A 24026-nucleotide genomic window follows, 5' to 3' on the forward strand; every position below is an offset into this window, starting at 1 on the left:
TCCACCTTTTGTCCAGAGAGGCATCTGGGATTTGAGATGCTTAAAATAACCCGGGCATTTCTGGCAGCGTCGGTGGACACATTTCCTATTTTAAAGAGTCAGTTTCTCATATTGGCCCGAGAGAAGTTCCAAAGGCCACAAGACCTGGAGCCAGCGGGGAGCAGCGGGCGGTGCCTGTATTCGTTGGGCACATGGGGAAGCAGTTGGCGGAGAGGCTGGCCTATCTGGATAGTGTATGTAGGGAGTGGACAGCTCAGAAACGTGTCACGATTTTCCTCTTTAATGCTTTTCTTCTGTTTGAAGGCAAAAGCTCCCGATATCCAACTCGACGGGGGCACGCCCAAAGCGCTGCACACCCGGGCTCAGCGCCCACACAGGGCCGGGGCTGGGCCGGTGGCCCGCGTCTTCAGAGCGTCCCGCACGTCCCACACGTCCCGCGCGTCCCCCGCGCGTCACTCACACCCTATTGGCTCCGCCCTTTGCCCCGCCCTCCGGCGCCGCCCGCAGCCTCCCCAGCCCCGGCCGGGTGACATTGAGTGCGCTGGCGCCACCGCACTGCGCGAGGTTCGGTGCGGACGGCGGAGGAGCAGGCGGCCATGGGGAGCTGGCGTGGCCTGCGACTGGCGGCGGGTGAGATGCAGGGCGGGCTGCGGGAGGGAAGGCCACCAGCGCGGCCGCTGGGGAGAGGGAGAAACCCGCGGTCCTCCAGACTCGGGAGTTGCTCTGCCTCCCCGTGCATCCCCTCCAGAGGACTCGGAATCTCACCCACTTCATGGAAGTGAGGGCAAAGCCAAGGCCGATCGAGCAGCTGCTGGCATGATCCTCGCACCTGCCTCTCCATCCACCTCCTCTCACCCACTTAAGGGACCCTTGAAGTCTCACTTCTGTTCCTCCTGGTCTACAGACACCTCCCCCACACCCGCCCCCTTCCCCAGCTCAGTCCTTAGAACACCTGTTATTCTAGAACTTCCTCCTCACCTTTCTCACCCGTTACTCTACTCTTTCCCCCCACTTCTCAATAATTCACTCTTGTGTAGAGAATCTGGGGTTTAACGTCTCACGAAATACTAGGGATCGTTGCCCTAAGATATGGGACTATTACTTATAAGCAATCTGCAAGTCAGTGCTTTGAATTTCTTGGAAGAAAGCCTGATGGAAATGCAGGATCCATACCTTGTTTTCGAAGTAGGGGTTGTTTGTGGGGTAGGTATTTTAGGATTGGCTTCTTCTCTGAGAAACTAGCAGAATCTTGGCACCGCAGGGATTAAAAACTAAAAAGAGTATTTGCATCCGGACTTTTTGTGGATGTCAGGACAATTTGCTCTTTCGGCTACCATTCTGAGTTTTGTTGAGCTGTGATGATCTTTTGTTCCTTGGTATCAAATTATTAAAAAGTCATTTTTGAAGGAAGAATAGCTCTAAACTTGGCTACTGAAATAATGCAAATGTATGTTGCAAATGTAAATGAAGCAATGCAAAAAAAAAAAGTGAATGTAGAATTTTGATATATAGCCCCCCTAAAAAAGTTATACTTTGTGTCACAGTGGAAAATACACTGGGAGACATGTCTGAACTGCAGAGGGTTAACCAGTTTATAGGTAAACCCCTGCATTAAAAAGAATAGTAAAGAGCTGGGAAGGTGGCTCAGTGGTAGAGCGCTTGCCTTGCATGCCTGAGGCCCTGGGTTCGATTCCTCAGCACCACATAAGCAAAAAGAAAAAAGCCGCAAGTGGTGCTGTGGCTCAAGTGGTAGAGCGCTGAGCTAAAGAGCTGAGGGACAGCACCCGGGCCCATAGTTCAGGCCCCACAACCGGACCCCCCCCCCAAAAAAAAGAATAGTAAAGCCCTGTTAAAATTGTTGATTCATTTGATTTTATCTTTTCTGTACATTGTTATTAGGTGTAAGCTTTTCAGTAGAGTAAGTGAAGGAACCATTGCTTTGTAAAAAATAAAGAACTTCTAAGAGCAACTTTGTCTACTTGGAATTAAGACTGAAGGAGCTGATAGTCTTTCCTACTTACTCTTCTTACCTCAGGCATCACAAATTCCAAAGCCTCTCTTCTTAAGCTTTCCGGGGTGTTTTACAACTTTACTATCAAGCACATAAACAAGTGAAAAAAAAAAAACCCATGGGCTGGGAAGGTGGCTCAGTGGTAGAGCACTTGCCCTGCATGCATGAGACCATGGATTAGATTCCTCAGCACCACATAAGGAAAAAGAAAAAAGCCAGAAGTGGTGCTGTGGCTCAAATGGTAGAGCGCTAGCCTTGAACTGAAGAGCTGAGGGACAGCACCAAGGCCCAGAGTTCAGATCCCACAGCCAGACCCAAGAAACAAAAACAAAAAAACAAAAAGCTGTATAATTTAAGAACAATTTATTTCAGGTAGAAAATATTAAATAGCACATTAAGGATGTTATATAAACAACTATGGTTTGTATTTTTGTTTGTTTTTTGGAACTTAAGGCTTAATATTAAGCAAATACTCTACTACTTGAGCCATGACTCCCACCCTTTTTGCTACTGTTTTAGAGAGAGGGTCTCTATTTGTACAGATTCTCCTATTTATACTTCCTGCTGTAGGGAGAATGACAGGCACAATCCACCACGTCCAGCTTATTTTGTTAAAGATGTGGGACTCAAGAGCGTGTGTGTGTGTGTGTGTGTGTGTGTGTGTGTGTGTGTGTGTGTGTGTGTGTGTGTGGACTCAAGAGCGTGTGTGTGTGTGTGTGTGTGTGTGTGTGTGTGTGTGTGTATTGGCTCAAATGGAATGTAATCTTTCTGATCTTAACCTCTCAAGTAGTTAAGATTACAGGTATGAGCTTCTGTGACTATTTTAGCAACTCTTTCCAAATGATTTGTGAATATCTTATGTTTCGTGAGCAACTTCAAATGATTTGTCTTACCTTTTCCTATTTCACAGCTAAATACTTTCACATATTTATTTGATTGATTTCTTACAGCAGCTTTCTCAAGTAAGTCTTATCATCCCCTCTCCTTTTTATGAATGAAGAAATGTATGTCAAAGGGTTAAGTGATTTGTTCAAGACCACTTTGCCAGAAAATGTAAGAGCCGGGAATGGAGGTGGTGCCTGTCTTCTATGTCTGAAATTTGTGTTCTTTGCTATTGTTGAAGCTGCTCATTGGGATATTTGCCCAATTGAATCTCCTAATTGTGAATTTGAAGGGCCAAAAAATGAAGATTTATTTTGGAAATGGGAGTGTATGTACTTATATGTAAATAGTTTTCAAGGAAGAAGACTGATTTGATAAGTAAACTCAACCAAAGGAATGATACATCAAATAGAAACATCATCTAGGCATACTTTACTTACTTAAAGTATTATTTGCAATTAGGTATTCTAGGTGATTAAGATTTCAGATACCAAAATTTAATCATTTGAGCAGGGTGCCTATACTTTTAATTACTTCCACTGGAAATATTGCTGTACTCCCTTAGCAAATAAAATGTAGGGTTTTATGAGTTTGAATTTTTTTTATTGTTTTGTTGATGTAGATATAGATCTAAGGTTATTAACTTGCAGTGCTTGGACTTCACAGATGAGTGGTCTTGTGAAACTCTGAAAGTATATTCAGATTCTAATGATTATATACTGGTTTTATGAAGAGAGAGAATCCATAGTTTACATCTGTTACTCAGAGAAAGGCATACAGATGTTTAGAAACTTAATACCGACTGATACATGTGGATTGTATGAGGGTAAAGACTGGATTTGTTTTTACTAAACCCTCAGCACTCTAGTTTATAGTAGGTAGACAAAAAAAAAATTTTCTTAATGGTAGAAGACTAAGCAGTTAAAAGTTGAGCATTCAACACTTCCTTTCTTCTAAAAGTAGAAAAAAAATTAAAAAAATAAAAGAATAAAATAAAGCAATGAAATCTTCCCACCATAAAACTAGTGTAAACTGATTTTTTTTTCTGGTCATGGGACTTGAACTCTGGGCTTGGGCGCTGTCCCTCAGCTCTTAAGCACTTGAGCCACAGTGCTACTTCCGGTTTTCTGGTGGTTTATTGGAAATAAGAGATGCCAGGGCTGGCTTAGGACTACAATCCTCAGATCTCAGCCCCCTAAGTAACTATGATAACAGGCGAGAGTAAACTGATTTTTTTTTTAAAGTCATACTCCAGCCAGGCTCACTCCTGTAATCCTAGTTACTCAGGAAGCTGAGTCTGAGCATCTCAGTTCAAAACCAGTCCAGGCATAAAAGTCCATGAGACTCTTTATATACAATAAAGCCAGCTGGGTGACAGTGGCTCACACATATAATCCAAGCTACTCAGGAGGCTGAGATCTGAGGATTGAGGTTTGAAGCCAGCAGGGGCAGAAAAGTCCCCCATGATATTCTTATCTCCAATTAGCCACTCAAAAACCAGAAGTGGCACTGTGGCTCAAGTGGTAGAGCACTAGCCTTGAGTAAAAAGAACATTAAGAACAGTGGCCTGGCCCTGAATTCAAGCCCCAGGAATGGCATCAAAAAAATGCCATAGTCCAGTCCTTTAATTTTTGCCTAGGAAATTTAAGACTTAAGAAGGGAATTGACTTATAAAGAAGGATCATATAGTTACAAAGCTGGCATATAACATATATCCTAGCTATCATTCTCATTTTATTTCTACCACATTCTAAACCCTTCATTGTTTTTTTTTTTTTGTTCTCACGAACTAATCCTGAGATCATGCCCATTTAGTCACTCCCATATTTGACTTTGCTTATCACACTTCTCCAGGTCTGGCCTGGAGAAGTTTTCATTGAGCACATACTGTGTACTCTAAACACAAAGAAAGCTCAGAAATGAATGAACTGCTCTATATTAAATTCTAGATTACAGACCAGATTGTAAGTGCTGCTTCAGTAGCCTTGGCCTGTTCTTGCTGACATTGTGCACATCTTCCTAATTTAACAATTGGTGATACAGCATTGGTAGCTTGAAATCTGCTATGGTGGCAGTTATTGGCAAACGCTGTAAATCAGGGTTTCTCCACACTGGCTCCTTCCCAAGAACCAGTACACTACTGACTTCTAAAAAGTCCTGAAGGGTAGAATTATCAACCCAAAACTCCATTGAAACAGAAAGGGCACAAGTGACATTAGCAGAAGAGGGAGAGTCTGGGATTGTGTGAGGGAGGAAGGTCAACAGGAGAAGCTTGGATTACCTTGGCTTTTAATCTGATAGTGTTTTTTTTTAATATGTTTTGTTTTGTGTTTTTTTTTTTCCTAAATGAGAAATTTGAACCAGATGGATTTGGGGGGGAAAAAAAGCTTTCAAAAGATAAGTCATCCAAGAAACATCTTTGGAAAATTAACAAGGCTAAGTATGTACAAGATAAATTGTTGAAACCTTGTGAAAATATTACAGTGGTCCATGTCTAAGGTAATGGTGGGAATGACAAAGGAGTATATTTAAGAAGTGTCTTGAAGAAATTAGTAGTATGAATTTGACATTGGATAAAGATAAGACATAAAGTTTAGTATTTTGGGTGGGAAAGACAGCAAAACTTACCTACTGTCAGAAATATGAAAGTTAGGAAAGTAATGAGGAATACCCATACAGATTTATGTTGATTGGGCAGACAATTCACATTACTATGTTGGGGGTGTTATTGAGTGATAGGTGATGATAAGACCTCTCAGTCAAAGACTTGAAGAGGTTAGAGGTAAAAATTTAGGAGCCATCAGAATAGAGCAGATTATTAAAAAAGAATGGCACAGTCCTTTCAGAGCAGCACAGAACTTGAATCCTAGAGGCCTGACATATTGAAAGTAACAGAAGGTGACAAAGAAAATAGGAAAAAAAATGTTGGAGGGGAAGTAAGAGAACGTGGTGATTTACGGGGGATTAGGTCCTTGTAGATCGGTGACATCAGCCATATCAAATGGTCACAACAGTGAGAAGAGTGGAAGAAAATGGGCTAATGATGAGAGTCAAAAACGTACTCACAGGACTCCATAAGGATCATTAGCATTACGACAATTTTAGTGAAGTGCTTGGGGAAGAAAGGTAGTAAAGCGGTAGAATGAAGGTGGTACGACTATGCCACTTAGCCAATGACCTATGAAAAGGAAGATTCCTTTTTAAAATTTTTTTTATTTTTAGGACCTGTTGAAGATAAGTGAATGTTTTGCTTCATACTAATGGTTGTATACATTGGTTCAACCATTCTAGAAAACAATTTAAGATATATATGTAATATTTGTATGCATAAATTTGTATTTATGCATATTTGTATACACATTTATGAATAAGCTTTAAGAGCGTCTATTTTTTAATGCTCCACTTACAGGATTTTGTTCAAAGAAAATAATTAGAAATTCCATCAAAAATCATAGCCTCAGCTACTTAGGAGGCAGAGGCAGGAGGTTATTTGAATTGAAGATCAACTTGGACAAAAGAGCAAGATCCCATTTCAAAAACAAACAAAAGCTGGGCTTTAGTAGTTCATGCCTGTAATCCTAATTGCTCAGGAGATCTGAGGAGTACAGTTCGAAGGCAGCCGGGACCGGAAAGTCTGTGAGACTCTTATCTTCAATTAATCACCAAAAAAAAACTAGCCTTGAATGAAAAAGCTGTGGAACAGTGCCTATACCCTTAGTTTAAGCCCCAATACACACACACACACACACACACACACACACACACACACACACACACACACACACACACAAAGTGGTTATCAGATCACTACATATGATAGTAAAAAACAGGAAACAAAAATCCAGATGTGATTAAATTCAGGTCACATCCATGTGTTGGATGTTATAAAGTTATCAAAAGTATTTTAAATTACCAAGAATAATATGCATGTCATAAGCAAAGTATTATGTGATTGTAAAAATTGTAGGTTATATATAGACATAGGAAAAAGTCTGGAAAGAAAGAATATTAAATTGTTATCCCTAGATGTGAATCTGTGTGCCTTTATTTTTCTACACTGTAAGTGAGTGCCAGTCACGGAGCTTGAACTCAGGGCCTGGCACCATCCCTGAGCTTCGTTTTGCTCAAAGCTAGCACTCTACCACTTGAGCCCTAGCACTACTGGCTTTTAATGAGTAGTTTGTAGGAGATAAGAGTCTTATGGAGGCTGGGAAGGTGGCTCAGTGGTAGAGTGCTTGCCCTGCATGCATGAGGCCCTGGGTTCAATTCCTCAGCACCACCTAAGCAGAAAAAAAAAGAAAACCAATTGTGGGCTGGGAAGGTGGCTCAGTGGTAGAGCACTTGCCTTGCATGTCAGAGGCCCTGGGTTCGATTCCTCAGCACCACATAAGCAAAAAGAAAAAAAAAAGCCAGAAGTGGCACTGTGGCTCAAGTGGTAGAGCGCTAGCCTTGAGCTGAAGAGCTGAGGGACAGTGCCCAGGCCCAGAGTTCAGGCCCCACGACTGGACCCAAAAAAAGAGTCTTATGGACTTTGTTGCCTGGGCTGGCTTCAAACTGTGATCCTCAGATCTCAGCCACATGAGTAGGATTACAGGCATGAGCCACCAGCACCCAGCTGTTGTACTTTTCTTAGCGTCCATATTTTCCATAATGAGCAAGACATTTATAATTTCAAGGATTTTTGTTTTTGTTGGTGAAAAGGAAAAAGACAGTGGAAAGTAAGGAAGTGCAGTTGTGATCTTTTAGTGGTCTTTGGAGAATGGTAGGTGGAAGGCTTACCAATTCCAAGCCTGCCAGGGAAGAATGAAAAAACAGATGGAGAGCCTGTTTCTTTCACAAAACTAAGGTCAGAAGAATTAATAGCCACTATTTTGGCAGTGGGCTGGGAACTAATAAGAGGAAAAAGGATTACTAAACAGTAGCCCCAAATAGTTCTACCACCAGATACTAAGTAGAATTGTAAACTTCCATTTGCATAACTTTATCCTTAACTTAAAAAGTGGCTTGGCTCCAAAATTTTTATTTTTAAACCAATTTTATTTTTGTACTCAAGGGCTTTTTTCCTCAACATAAAGACAATGTTACAAATGGCAATTTATAAAACTCAGTGTTAGTCTGTTTCATTTTTCCTCCTGTTACCTGTTTTTGTGCCAGCCCTAGGACTTGAACTCAAAGCCTTGGCTCTGCCCCTTAGCTTTTTTGCTCAAATCTAGTGCAATACCACTTCCTGGTGGTTAATTTGACATGAGACAAAAGTTTTCAAAGACTTTCCTGCCTGTGCTGGCTTTCAAATCATGATCCTCAGATCCTAGCCTCCTGGGTCTCCAGGATTATAGGCATGAGCCACTAGTGCCTGGCCTTCTTACTGCTTTAACATCAGTTGGGTCTTCCCTGTAACTACAGCTAACCTGCTTCCTTTGTGTCATCATCCTGAACTATAGTATAGGGATGCCACCTAAAAGGATTCCATGTCCCGGTCTTCCCACTCCTACTGTTTAACCTCATGCTGCCTTCACTTCAGACTTTCACTGCTTTCTGTGCTCAAGATTTGTCTTCCTAAAACAGCACTGTTACTGTTACTAATCTGCTTCAGTAAAGCCTTTTGGGAGGATGTGGCAAGATTGTGGAGGAGTACAGTTGGTCGCAGTACCAAGAACCACAATGAGTTGTGCCAGCATTGTCACTTAGCTTTAGAGTCCCCCTAGAATATCAGCCTGGTGTCAGTAACATGACAGCTTGCTTGTGAGTGTTGGTAGCCCAGTAGAAAGATCCAGATACAGGCCAGATCAGCGTTGAGGCTAGGCATAATCTGTCCCTTGTCAGAATGGGCACTTTTCCTGCTATGCTCCAGCTCTCTTTTCCTGTCCCATTCCAGAAGCATACTGGCATGCAAGCATGAGCAAAACTTTTATATACATACCAATTTTTGTATTATCAATATCTTTTTTTTTTTTTTTTGGTTGGTAATGGGGTTTGAACTCTGGACTTGAACACTGTCCCTCAGCTCTTCAGCTCAAGGCTAGCACTCTACCACTTGAGTCACTGCACCACTTCTGGTTTTCTGAGTGGTTTTTTGGAGATAAGAGTCTCACGGACTTTCCTGCCTGGGCTGGCTTTGAACGGTGATCCTCAGATCTCAGCCTCCTGAGTGGCTAGGATTACAGGTGTTAGCCACCAGCGCCTGGCTTCAATGTCTTTTAAATATATAACTAAGTACACATATTTTAAAAATACATTTGTTTTAGAATAATTGTAATTTACAGAATAGTTGCATATGAATACAGAGTTCTGTATACCCCTCATTCAAATGTTAACATTTTACCTATCTGTGATATAACACAGGTACGTTACTATAAACTATAAAGTGAGACTTGTTTTATTCCATTTTCCATTATTCTCTTTTCTGTTCCAGGATCTCATTTGCATTATGTTGTTATGTCTCCTTAGTTTCTTCTGCTCCATACAGTTCAGAACTTTTTATTTTCATGACCTTGACAGTTTTGAAGAATACTGACTAGGTGTTTTATAAAATGCCTATTTGGGTTTGTATGATATTTTCCATGATCAGATGTATGGGATTTGGAGAATAACTAGCACAGAAGTAAAGTGTCTTTCTGTACGTATCAAATTAAATGTGCATGAGATCCATGCGACTTATGTATGACTAGTGATTTGAACCTTTTAACTTAGTCTCTCCAAATAAAGTTACTATTTTTCCCCTTTTCATATTCTAGTCTTTGAGAGCAAGTGACTAGACTGAGAATTAACATATATTTGGAGTTCTGTTGTTGTTGTTACTTAAATAAAGAAAATCTGTCCTTTCTCTCCATTTATTCATTTATTCTGTTGCTGTTAGTATGGGCTTATTTTATATGTCAGATTTCTACATTTTTTTACTTTCTTTTTTAAAATACTCCATTTTAGGTTCTTTTATATCATTCGGCCTGTCTCTACATGCCCACCTTTTGATGGGGAACACCTCATTTTCTGTCACTAAAAGATGATCTAGGCTCCTGTTGTTTTTGTCTTTGCCTCAGGGTAGATCAGCCATTTCTCCTCAAGTAAACTGGTTCCTTTTATTGGAGAATGGTATTTAGAAACCAAGACCTGGAACTAGGTGTAATCATCGATTCTCAGCCTTTCCAGTGGCTGAAACTAGGTACTATGTATATATAAGTTCCCCTTCTTAGTTGATGTTTTAAAGCTTATGTGTGTCAAAATTCTTTGTAATGTAAATTTTTTAGTTTTAACAAATTTTTTTAAGTAAATATTGACAAACTTCATAGCTAGTAAATTATTACTTGCAACAGAGCTGACAATGGATCTTGACACCAGATTAAGGAACACTAAATCAGAAAATCTAAAGGTCCTTTTTCCAGTATTCATTTACCATCACTGATTCCCAGAGATTTGTCACATCGCACATTGCATTGTGCCTGTTATTTCCTGGAATCCTCTGGGATTTATATGACTCAAAAGAGTCCGATAAAAAGCATCCCCACTCCCCACCCTGGGGTTAGAAATTATTTTTGTGGAAAGAGACTACTAAGAAAGGAGCTAGTACTTGAACCATCTGCATCTAGCCAACCCACTGATTTTCAAACAGCTTGTCCCTAGACAAGCAGTTTTGAGAACTTCTACTCTTAAAAGTAACAAGCCACTTGTTAGAACCTTAGATGCCGTTTTGAATCTTCATCTCAGCTTCCTGCTAGGACTCTGGGGACACAGAACTGGTCAGCTAGGGACAGACTACAAGTGCAGCCAGAGGGTTAAAGGGCTGTTTTCTTTTGGTTTGTATGTTTTTAATTGTGATCCATCAGATGGTGGAAAATTTCGGTTTTAGATGTCTGGGGCAATTTGTTCTATCTCCTTGAAATAGAAAAAAAAATCGTAATAATACTAATGTTTGTTTATCTTTTCATTATGCCATAATTATAAAACTCAAGAGCACATCAAGTACTCCATGCTTGCTTGTTTTTAGTGATAAATTTTTATTGAAATTGTTTTTACATTGGCCTCTGAGGTTTATAATTACATCATATTTGTATATGTTTTAATCAGTATTTATACATTAGGGAAGTAAGAGTAAGGGGCATATAGTGTGAAGTTGGGGTAAGAAAGGGTTAAGGGATAGTTTCTGTCAAGACAGTTTCTACTGTATTCAGCCCCCTAATTCTCCACACACTTCTTTCCCAGATTCTACTTATCTACCTGCCTACGTGCTTCTGTGCAGTCTCTGTGGCCTCTGTGTGGTCCCTAGAACCACTTCAGGGCATTTTGCTGTTTGGAATATTCTTACACCAGATAGCTGCAAAGCTAAGTCCCTTGCTTCTTTCAAAAGCAACATTCTTAAAGAGACTTTCCTATCAACTTTAAGATTTAGTGTGTGTGTGTGTGTGTGTATGTGTGTGTGTGTGTGTATGTGTGTGTGTATGTGTGTATGTATATACAGACATATGCACACTTCATATCCCCCCCCTTTTTTGGGGGGGAGTCCGGTGGTGGGGCCTGAACTCTGGGCCTGGGCGCTGTCCCTCAGCTCTTCAGCTCAAGGCTAGCACTCTACCACTTGAGCCACAATGCCACTTCCGGCTTTTTTTTTCTGCTTATGTGGTGCTGAGGAATCGAACCCAGGGCCTCAAGCTTGCAAGGCAAGCGCTCTACCACTGAGCCAACTTCCCAGTCCCCTTCACATCCCCTTTTATTTTTTCTCACCCTTGCATGCACTTAGTATAATACATACATATACACACATGCGCATGCACACGTGCGTAGACACACACACACACATACATACTCCATAGCAGTATCTAAGTCCTACTGACCTAGATTTTTATCCATTCTGTGCATTTTCAGCTTTATTATTACCTAAACTGAATAGAGTCTATTTTTCTCTGTTCTCCTAAATAGCCTCTGTTCTGTTGTCGTCTCTTGATCTGCCTTTGTTCTAATTATGATGGATAGAAAAGTGCAGTTACCAAGGAAACAGATATTGATTCTGTCTCTGTTTTCTGTTTAGAGAGCAGCTAGCAGACAGTTAACCTTGCTTCTTTCTAAGTGCCTACCAAAGAGAAGAAATGGGACAACAAGGCGTGCACCTGGCTCATACTAACTAGGCGTTCTTTAGGGAAGAGGCAAAGTCCCAAAGATGATATTTTAGTGATGGTTTGACTACATTATAAATACATTGGATGCCACTGAACTAACTGCACACTTAAAATAATAAAATTGATAGTTTTTCTTATCTGTATACATTAGTACAGGGGGCTTTATTGTGACATTTACACACATGTACACAATGTATCCCAACCTCTTCTTTTTCTTTTTCTTATTTTTTTATTGTTATTACAAAGGTGATGCACAGAGCCACTCTCTCTTCTTTTTTTCTTTTCTTCTTCTTCTTTTTTTGGCCAGTCCTGGGGCTTGAACTCAGGACCTGAGCACTGTCCCTGAGCTTCTTTTGCTCAAGGCTAGCACCTACAACTTAAGCCACAGCACCATTTCTGGCATTTTCTGTAAATGTGGTGCTGAGGAATCAAACCCAGGGCTGCATGCATGCTAGGCAAGCACTCTACCACTAAGCCACATTCCCAGCCCACTCTCTCTTCTTAAAAACAAAAAACAAAAAAAAGACAATGACCACATTCTTCTTTGTAAGCCTTTCCCCTCTCCTGCTGATACTCACCTACCTCAAGTTGGTATATTTTTATGTTATACATATTTTACCACAATTTAAGGCAGAAGAAAACCTATGATTCTTGTCTAGTCTCAGATACAGATTTGTAACAAACCTAATAACAATTTCAGCAAGCAAGCAGAGCCAGCTTAAGGCCCTGAGTCCAAATCCTGACAACTGAGAAGAGAGAAATTCACAAATTCCCTACATGTACTCCAAACTGTCAATTAAGAGTAGGTGGACTAGTGCACTGTGTCTTAACAGATAGGCATACCATATTCATTATAGTCATAGGAAATATATATCCTATCACTGTTGTCAAATATATGTATATGAGAATAAGAACTATAAAAATTTTTATCTTAGCCAGGCGCCGGTGGCTCATGCCTGTAATCCTAGCTACTCAGGAGGCTGAGATCTGAGGATCTCAGTCCAAAGCCAGCCTGGGTAGGAAAGTCCGTGAGACTCTTATCTCCAATCACTAGAAAACCTAAAGTGGCACTGTGGCTTAAGCGGTAGAGTGCTTGCTTTGAGCTGAAGAGCACAAGGACAGGGCCCAAGCCCAGAGTTCAAGTCCCATGACCAACAACAACAACAACAAAATTATTCTCCAGAACTATTGAAGAACTTCAAAGGCTTTTCCCATGCTGTCACATCTGTGCAATTACTTCTATCAGAAGTTTGGGCCACCTTCAGGGTAAAGTTGAGAAGTACTCTGGAAGTGTTTGAAGATTTGTATTTTAAGTAATGTTAGAAATTGAACCAAACCTTCAGTGTCTGTGTTTCAAGTATCTCAGCAGATGGTCCCATGTTTGTTTTCCCATTTAACCCTTAACTCAGCCTTCTGCAGTAATTATTGCATTTATCCCTGTGGAATTGGGTTTGGACTCAGGGCCTGTTTTATGCAAACTAGGCAAGCACTTTTCCATGTGAGTCACACCTCCACCCCTACATTATTACATGTAAAATGAGGAAAGAAGCTAAGAGCAACTGTAAACCTGTGACTCCTAAATGGCACCAATGTTTTGGTTACATAGAAAACAAAAATAAGGCCTTTGGAATAAATCATACTACAGGTAACCACCAGTCATTGCACAGTTGGAGAGAAGTGCCAACTTGAGTATAATCAAGATAAACACCTCTGAAAATCCATTTCTAGATAAAACTAAAACAATACCAAAATTGTCAAAAAAAAAAACAACAATTTTTTTTCAGAACTCTGAAAACAATCAGATCTGAGGAGCATTTATTCAAGAAAAATGACCAAACTATGTTAGGAATAGCTAGTTTTTTGCTTTTTTTTTTCAGGCCCTGGGGCTTGGACTCAGGGCCTAGGCACTGCCCCTAATCCTCTCTGTGCTCAAGACTAGCACTCTACCATCTGAGCCATAAGACCACTTCAGGCTTTTTCTGTTTATATGGTACTGAGGAATCAAGCCCAGGGCTTCATGCATGCTAGGCAAGCACTCTAACACTAAGCCACATTCCCAGCTCAGGAATAGCAAGTCTTAAGTAGTTTTAAAACCTGAGCTTTTAACCTGGGGCCCAAACTTCAGGAGTTTCACATGTCAGGGCTGGCCAATTACTTCTATCTGCCAAATAAAGAGACAGGGTAAAGGCCAGAGAAATACTACCTTTTAGCCATCTTCAAGGGTACAGACATTGGCTTTAAGCTAAATAGGGAGACTTGAGGATAGGGAGTGAGAACATATGTAGTGTTAAAACAGTCCCAAGGTTATATCTGGACTCTTGACAGTATGTTTCAGGGCTGGCCAAGGGAGACCTTGTTACAAGTCATTGACTCCTGGTAGGTTGCCTGTAGTATCCTGCCTTCCAACATGGCTTCAAAGAGACTGCAAGACAAAAGACATAGGTACAAAATGGAATGTGGGATGCCCAGCCTTTATCCTGCTCCAAGTTAATATGTGGTTCCCAAGTAGGGTCATTGTTTCTCAGCTAAAATAAAATAAGTTTTTAAGTGCCTCTTATTTTTAACTTGCATCATTCCTATCTTCTCTTAGCTTCTTAGTAGCCTTGACTGACAGCTTCAGAATCACAGAAGTTACTAAGACCAGTGACTTAGTTTAGCTTAGTAACTACTTAGCAGGGTTTGGAGAAAGAATAATAAGTTTGAGGCTCCCCACTCCCCCAAATCCCATACACTTGTTACTGTTTTTATTTTTTATTTGTCTGGTCATTCTCAGACACAGACACCCACCACCACCCCCCCTTCCTCATCCACACAGATAAGCCTTCACTTGATTCTGTACAAACAACTTGTTCCCTGAGGCATTTGTTCAAAATTACCAGCAGTATTGTTTAATATATCTTGGAGAAGGTGGTAATAAATAGGTGAGTCAGACAAGAAGCAGATGAAACATTTAAAAGGGAGACTTGGGAAATGTGATGCCCATTCTGATATGTGAAAAGCCCTCACATGTCTGGTCAGGAATATGTGCAAGACTGTTCACATTGCTTCAGGAAAGACCAGAGAACTTTAAAAAACTCCTGGTTCATGTTATTTCTGCATTGATTCTGGTGTGCTGCACATAAGCAAAAACTGTAGATAGGAATACATCAGAAGTTAAAATGCAAGAGTTAGGTGCGTGTTGGTCGCTCATATCTGTAATCCTGGCTACTCAAGAGGCTGAGATCTGAGGATCATGGTTGGTTCAAAGCCAGTCCAGGCAGGAAAGTCCATGAGATACTTATCTCCAATTAACCACCAGAAAACCGGAAGTAGTGCTGTGGTTTAAAGTGGTAGAGTGCTAGCTAGCCTTGAGTGAAAAAATTCAGGGACAGTGCTTAGGCCCTGAGTTCAAGCCACACACACACACACAAATATGCAAGAGTTCATTGTACTACTTTCACATGGAAGATTACCTATGGAAGTTGCAAGGAAATCATCTCATTAATTTGAAAACATACAAATAAAAGAAACACTTTACATATCCCTTATCTTCTTGTATCTTTAACTAATCAAATCATGTGGATAAGAATACTACAATTTTGTAACCTCTAATGATGGTGAAATAATGGAGAGGGGGGAAGCCTTTGCTGATAAAAATATTAGATGATGAGGAATTTTATAAGGACTAAATCAGGCTGATAGCACCTCCTGTCAAATTTAATATCACTAAATGAAACAAAATTGCTATGCAGGTCTTGATATAGTACAATAGGAAGTAAGTACACAGTACCACTTGTACCTTGCTAAGAAACTAAAACTTTTGTTTGTGTGGTTTTGAGATATGGTCTCATTATATTTCTTTTTTTTTTTTTTGGGTCCGGTTGTGGGGCCTGAACTCTGGGTCTGGACGCTGTCCCTCAGCTCTTCAGCTCAAGGCTAGCGCTCTACCATTGAGCCACAGCACCACTTCCGGCTTTTTTCTTTTTGCTTATGTGGTGCTGAGGAATCGAACCCAGGGCCTCATGCATGCAAGGCAAGCACTCTACCACTGAGTTACCTTCCCAGCCCCCGGTCTCACTATATTTCTTAGGCTGGCCTTAAACTCATTTAAGGTAGCCCTTCTTAGTCTTCCAAATACTGGCATTACAGATGTGTGCCACCAGACCTAGCTTTCTAACTTGATTCATATCAAGCACCAAAGTTGTGTTCTAATAAGTAGAGGAGTAAGAAGAATATCTTAGAGTACATCATGGAGATGCGTCCAGCAAAATCCGAAGTAAAAGAAACTATAGGACTAAGGGTCCTAATTTCTTCAGCAAATGGATATAAAAATTTAAAGAATTTAAAGAAACTCAGGAAAACCAACCATATTTAGTGTATACAAGTAGTTAGAATATTCTTTTTTTTTTTTTTTTTTTGCCAGTCCTGGGTCTTGAACTGAGGGCCTGGACACTGTTCCTGAGCTTCTTTGTGCTGAAGTCTAGCACTCTACCACTTGAGCCACAGCACTGCTTCCGGCTTTTTCTGTTTATGTGGTACTAAAGAATCGAACCCAGTGCTTCATGCATGCTAGGCAAGCACTCTACCACTAAGCTACATTCCCTAGAATATTTTTTAAAAGTGAGCCTATTTCAGAAATTCAGTGTTAGTATGATTTGATCATATTGTGCTGAAGTTAAGGATATACCTTTTGTTATATTAGTGGCATTCTGGGATATAATTTGGAAAGTTAAATTTTGGGACAATTTTTATGGAAGAATTAATGTTTGGGGTTCATGTTAAAATAGTCCATTAAGGGACTAGGGGTAGTTATATTTAGATAAAACAATATTGCCTAAATATTGATAATTGTTGAAACTGGATGATGGTTATATTGAGATTTATAATACTCTGGATTTAAATTTTAAAAATAAACTATATATTCACATATAAACAGATTATCTTAAAGCTATATATTAAAAGTATAATAGGCATATAGCTTTATATACTTATATGTAAATATAAGTATACATGGTGACTTGATTTATACTAAACAGCCTAGATGCCATAGTACATAGTGCTACCACCAGATTCATTATTATCATGTTAAGATATGTGAGGAATACATACCATACAATTTACTGCTACTACAATGTTAATATTGCACATTTCTAAGTTTCTAAGAGCAAAGCATTTATATTTTATAGCAGTACTAAACATAGTACTTAAGTGGTTAAATAGTTACATATCCTACATTCCACAGTTCATTTATTTTTTGTGTATATATGTGTGTGCTGGTCCTGAGGCTTAAACTCAGGACTTGGGTGTTGTCCCTGAGCTTTTTTGCTTAGGGTTAGCACTTTATCACTTGAGCCAGAATCTTCACAGGTTTTCCTACCTGGAGTAGCTTTGAACAGTGATCATCAGATCTCAGGCTCCTGAAGAGCTATGATTACAAACATGAGCCACTGGTGCCCAGCTGAAATATCTTATATATTGTATAGTACAGTAATTTTAACCAAATTAATTTTTTTATTTTGCAAATGAACTGATTTTTATAAGTATAAAACTTGAAGATGTTTCTCATCTTGGAAAAAATACGAAATATTCTGTCTCTGAAACAATTTTTTTCTCTTTTCTAGGAAATTGTTTCCAGTTATATGAACGAAATGCTTCCTCTGCTATAAGGTTTACCAGAAATTCTGAACTCAAAGGGTTCAATGGATTTTGCACCAAACCACAGGAAAGTCCCAAAGCTACAACCAGTAAGTTTATTGCTTTTTCCAATTATGTACAAAGTGGAAAATCAGGAATGTATCTAAACATGTAATAGTCCAGGAATGATAAATAATTTGTTAGGTCTACTTGATATTACAGCTAGGAGAAATGAGGCTTATAATGAGTATGATGTGCTAATATAGAAGATGTTTATTTCATTAATGGAAAAAGCAGGATACAACATTTTATATTGTGTTTAAGCATAAGCATCTCACACACACTCACACACACACACACACACACACACTCACACAAGCTCATGGGGATAAAACCAAGGTGCATACCAAAGTTAAAACTTAATAGTTATGTGATAGTAGAATTGTGGATAGCACTTTTTTCATATGTATAGAAGCTATAAAGCCATTATAAGACAATTGAGAAGACTTTCAGACATAGTAGTACTATTTCTGTACTTGTAAACTTCTTGTCTTGCCTTTGGTTCTTTCTGTATTGTTTTTCCTGGTGACTTTTCTGTTCCTTTTGGCTGTTTTCTAATTAAATGGAAGCAAAGGTGTGGTGGAAAAGAATGGGGAAGGAGATGGTCTTTCTGGAAGAGGGACGTAGGCATTGGGTAAAACTAAGTTGAGATTATCTAACATCTCCTCTAACACTAATGTTCTGTAATTCCCTCTTTTTTTTTTTTTACTCTTTCCATGACTTTTCCTTCTTTTCAAAAGATTCTTTGTCCATTACAGTCTACGGTTTGGTACTTTTCCTGTTCACCTGCCTCTTAGGCTTGTTCCATTTCCTTCTGCTACCTCTTTCTGCTGTCTGATTTCCTGAACTATGTCCCACAGCTTAACCTTGGGCTTCCCTCTACTTACCATTTAACAAGACCTACTTGGATGACATGAATTCCATTTAGACTGGAATGGTATTTGTGTTCATTCCTTTCCTAACTGGTCCTCTTCATAATATCTTACCTAAGAGGACTGCTATTATTTTAGTCTTCTGAGTTTGAGGTTCTTTGTGATTTTTTTTAACCTTAACTTAATCAGTCTTCTAGTTATCCTTAGACTGACCTCTTCTCTCTTCCTATTGCTACATCTTTGATTCAGAACACATCGCCTCACCCTTGTGTTATAGGTCCTGTCTGAACTTTTCCTTCTTTTATTTGATTCATTGTGCAAATTAAACAGTATCTGCTTTCTTGATTCAAAATGTATTTCCCTAAACAGGTCCAAACTCCTTGGGTTGGTGTTCCAGGTTTCTTTAGTCTAACCTTACAACCTTTTCTTATTCTATCCATGTTAGGCAAGCTCTTCACTCTCCCGTCTTAGTTTCTCTGTACCTACTGTCTGCTCATGGTGTTCTTTCACATTTCAGCCACTAGCATTTATATTAGGGCTTTTATTTTTCTTTAGTGCCCATTGGAAAAACAAGGCACTTTTAAGAAATTCTGTTCAGCTAGGCGCCAGTGGTTCACGCCTGTAATCCCAGCTACTCAGGAGCTGAGATCTGAGGACCACGGTTAAAAGCCAGCCTAGGCAGGAAAAGTCTGTGAGACTCTTATCTCCGATAAACCACTCAGAAAACCAGAAGAGGTGCTGTGGTTCAAGTGGTAGAGTGCTAGCCTTGAGCTAAAGAGCTCAGAGACAGCACCCAGGCCCAGAGTTCAAGTCCCATGACCGACAAAAAAAAGAAATTCTGTTCAAATAAATCTTTAGCTCAAACTTTTACAGTGTTTCTGTTTAAAATATGGCTGAAAAGTACAAGTAGCACGTTTTTGTTGTGCAGTTTGCATGTTACAATCTCAAGTAAGATCTTGTCTGATTTCTCTTACAGACATGTACAGCCACAGAGTGCCATTACACAAACCCACGGATTGGGAGAAGAAGATCCTAATATGGTCAGGTCGCTTCAAAAAGGCAGATGAAATCCCAGAGACTATCTCGTGAGTGCTGAGCTTAGGTTGTAAGCTGCTTTCCTTTCTCACCCATCTACTTTAAGAAAAAAACAGTGTGCCCCTGAGTTCTGTTTAAATGTTTTGTCTTTGGCAAGTACCCAGAGCAAAAACTGTTGGAAAACCTCTTCATCCTATGTTATATAGTTACTAGTGAACAGCTGTCAGACATTCCCCAGCCCAGCTGTGCTTTTGTTTGATCTCCTACCTTCAGAAATGTGACTGAACAGAATGTTTGCTTTTTTTTTTTTTTTTTTAGCTTTGGAGTGGCACCTCTATTCAATGCTTGAGCATGAATATCTCAGTGCATCCTCTGTGGTTGGCTCTCAGACCGTCCCAAAGGCCTATGTGTTAAGAGGGGGAAAAAAAGCTTGGTTTCCAAGCTGGTGCTATTGGGAGATGGTAGAAACGTAAAGGGAAGGGCTTTGGGTCCTTATAGAGCCCTAATCTCATTCTCTTTTTCTCCTTTGCTTCCTATGAGGTGAGAAGTTTTGTTCCCCCACATACTGCTGCCATGTTCTGCCTCACCACTGGCAAAAACAATGAGGCCAACCCCCCATGGTCTGAAAGCTGAACCAAAATAATCTCTGTGTGTGTCTGTCTGTTTCCCTTCTGAAATATTACCCAGACTGGCCTCAAATTCAAATCTTCCTGCCGCAGCTTCCTGAATGCTAGGATAACAGGCATGTGCCACTAGCCCCAGTTACCTTTTCTAAGTTGATTGTTCCAGGTATTGGTTATAGTAATGGAAGCCTGACAAACACCGCAACATATTCCCATTCTAGATTTCAGAAAAAATGCCTCTTGCCACCAACATCCTTAAACCAAGTATTGGCTAGGATTTGACTTTTTCATTATTTGGAAATGATGGTTACAGTTTCCTCCAACCCTGAGTTTCTCAACCTTAGCAATATTGAATGTTCTTTGTTCTGGAGGACTATCTTGTGTATTGGAGGATGGTTAGCAGCATTCCTGGCCTCTGCGTCTACCCTCTAAGATGCCAGCACCACTCTCATAATGTTGACAAGAATATCTCCAGGCAATACTAAGTGCTCCCTCCCCCTCCCTCCCCCCCAAGGAGGGCAGTGATCACCCCCACAGAAGCAGTGCTTCTGGCTCATGCTAAAGAACTGATTGACTGGCATCTTGGACAGGAGGGGTCTGAGTAGTAGAAACTACTCCCCACTCCCACCCCACATCATCCTACTCCAATAGGAGTTTATTTCTTTAGATCTGTGTTGTCTTGTTGTGATGGAGTTGTGAACGCATTTCATCTTCCCCATGTTGCTATAAGGTCCCGCCTTCTTTTTTCTTTTATAAACACCATTCCACTCCTGGTTGAGGAGGCACAGCTTTTAATAACCTCTCGTGGCCACATTGTATTATTAGGTTTGAGATGCTTGACGCTGCAAAGAACAAAGTCCGCGTGAAGGTCAGCTATCTAATGATTGCGCTGACAGTGGCAGGATGCATCGCAATGGTTATTGAGGGCAAGAAGGTGAGAGTGGGCCCTCATGTCTGCATGTTCTCCATGGAGCAAGGGGTGAAAGCAAGGGTGACCCTTGTGTTGAGAAGAGGAAACCACTTTTTGTGTTAAAACTGCTAGGACGCAAGTGAGACAGAGCAGGACAAACCTGAGATATTATGCCTGGGGATAATAATAAGAAGGAATGATTGTTTATTATCAAGTAAAAAGTGTCATCACCTCTACATAATAAATAAAATGAAAAAGAAATATGACACTCGCATATTTAATAACCACAGATTTATTTACTATCAGTCCCTTAATCGTGGTGAACATTCTTTGTGTGTGTGATGGTACTGGAGTTTGAGTTCAGTTCCTCATGCTTGCTAGGCAAGTGCTCTACCATTGACTAAAATGTCTAGCCCTCAGTGAGCATTCTTATTATTGGCTTTTTTGTTGTATTAATTTTAAAATATCAATAGTTTACTTACCTAAATGTTGTTTTTGTTAAAAGAACATTTAAAATCTTTAATAGTAGCTTTTTAGCTTTCCCTTTTAAGAATATGCATACATTTTTCACAATTTTCAATCTAAGCTGTAAAAGAACCCATGCAACTGATACACTGACAAACACAAACACCGCCTACATAGCCACTTCTAGTCTACAACTTATTTATTATTAGTATTACTGGGGCTTGAACTGAGGGTTTGCACAGGGTATGTGGCACTCAGCCATATGACCCATGCCCCAGCTTTATATGCTGAGCAATGGTTCTTTAAAGCTCCACAAAACTGGGCCACATGTTTTAAGGACAGTAATTCCTGAGCAGTATACAGGAATGCAAGTTCAGAAACTTAATAAAGATTATAATTGGGGCTGGGAAGGTGGCTCAGTAGTAGAGTGCTTGCCTTGCATGCATTAGGCCTTGGGTTCAATTCCTCAGCACCATATAAGCAGAAAAGTCTGGAAGTAGCACTGTGAGTCAAGAGTGCTCGCCTTGAGCTGAAGAGCTGAGGGACAGTGCACAGGCCCAGAGTTCAAGCCCCATGATCGACAAAAAGAAAAAAGAAAAGAAAAAGAAAATTTGCCCAAAGCCACATCTCCCTAATGATAGAACCACAATTTGAATCTAGATGTCTACCTAATGTATGAGTAGACTTGACCCTGTCTCTGAGTGCTTACCATGTAAGCAGGAACTGCAAACTACTCACCATAACCCTAACAACCTGAAAGGTAGAGTCTTTTATTACCATAATTCATAAAGGAGCAACTGGAATTAGAAACATTCAAGAATTCTCCCCAAACTCACATAGCTAGTGAATAGTGAGATAAAAACTCAAGTGTTCGTATTATCAGACATCATGCTGTTAGTATTTAGTATTAGTATTAAGACAGACAAACATTTCTTTTAATTCCATGTCTAATTCTAATCGGAAATTTAAAAGATTCTGCTTCACACAGATTCTTAACTAATCTCCCTATTCCCAGTGACTTGTGTAAAAGGAAATAAACTTTTGGCTGTCTTTAGAGTCTTGCAGTTCTCATAGGAGTACAAAGGGGCAAGTATGCTGACCTGGGTGAGGTTCTCTTAAACCTCTGTTCCTGTTTCTCTCACTGACTTCTCATCCATGACACTCAAACTGAAACCTACAGAAGCCAGTGGACAGGACACAGGGGTTTCTCGAATTCTGAGGAATCTGTGTTGCTTTTGTATACTCAGTTTTTCTTGCTGAGTTGAAAACTCCATGAGTCAGTTCTAGGTTCTAATGTCATCTGAAGATATAATTTGTGTACCTTGGAGAATTCCTTTCCTGTCTGTACCATGCAATTGTAGCATTGTATCTTCTGTGGAATTGCATTTCCAAAAAGTTGATAAATGCTATTGGAATGAACTTTTGAACTTAATATTTCCCTTTTTGTTTTTGGTGCCAGACCTAGGGCATGAACTCAGGGCTTGGGTATTGTCCCTTAGCTCTTCACTCCGGGCTAGCCCTTGATGTCCACTTTCAGCTTTCAGTGGCTAATTGGAAATAGAGTCTCATGGACTTTTCTGACTGGGCTGGCTTTTAACCTTGATCGTTAGATCTCGGCCTCCTGAATGGTAAAGGATTACAAGCATGGTACTGGGCTTGAACTTAATGCAGTTTGGAAGAGAGATTATTGTTTCTCCTTACCATCAAGTTCCCATTTCCATTCTCTTCTTCACATTGCATGTGAAATGACAAAAGACATAAGAAAATACCAAGCTGTATGGTTGTTAGATTCACTGAGTTGACATAAAAATTTTCTTACTGGCTGTTCACGTAGGCTTCATAGAAAGCAGAGGGAAGCAAGGGAAGAGCGTGGGTGATTCCTCTGCTACTGTTTGTTGAGAGGGTGGAGCTGTGGGATAGACACTGCTGGAAGTCATCAGTTGAATGTTTAAGAGAGAAGGAACTAGAGGACATGAACGCAAACATGAGTTGGGAAGGCAAAAGTGAAAGGAGCAAAAAGGGATGGACATGGAAATGAGAAGACATCTAATATAAAGCAGAATGGAAGGGAAGGGAAGAAACCAAGTATAAGGGGAAAAGACAGTGATCTGTATGCTTCTCTCTTGTGCTTCATTTGGCTGCTGTACTCACCTATGCAAATCTGTTTCAACTTTAGGCTGTCAAAAGAAATGAGTCTTTAACAAGGTTGAACTTGGAAAAGAAAGCTCGTCTGAGAGAGGAAGCAGCAGCTATAAAGGACAAAGCAGAGTAGCAGAAGTGTCTGTGTTGGCTGGATTTGAAAATCCAGGGATAATGTTACAGCAACAAGCCTGTATTAAAAAAAGAGGGTGTGGTACAAGGATTCACTTCATAAATGTATGTTTTGCACAAACGTTCACCATTTTCCTATTTCTGCTAGAAGAACAAATAAATTTTCTTAAAGAATGA

General features: G+C 40.1%; 1 protein-coding gene across 1 annotated transcript; it reads left to right on the forward strand.

Moving 5' to 3' along the window:
* Positions 1–522: 522 nt before the first annotated feature.
* Fam162a (family with sequence similarity 162 member A) lies at positions 523–24026 on the forward strand. Its single transcript, XM_042668988.1, has 5 exons — positions 523–630; positions 17601–17723; positions 19522–19630; positions 21029–21137; positions 23755–24026. Exons 1-5 carry the CDS (start codon positions 597–599, stop codon positions 23848–23850), a joined length of 471 nt encoding a protein of 156 aa, XP_042524922.1. The 5' UTR covers positions 523–596; the 3' UTR covers positions 23851–24026.

The sequence above is a fragment of the Dipodomys spectabilis genome, unplaced genomic scaffold (assembly GCF_019054845.1).
Source record: "Dipodomys spectabilis isolate Male_0828 unplaced genomic scaffold, ASM1905484v1 ptg000017l, whole genome shotgun sequence".
In the NCBI taxonomy this organism is placed as follows: domain Eukaryota; kingdom Metazoa; phylum Chordata; class Mammalia; order Rodentia; family Heteromyidae; genus Dipodomys; species Dipodomys spectabilis.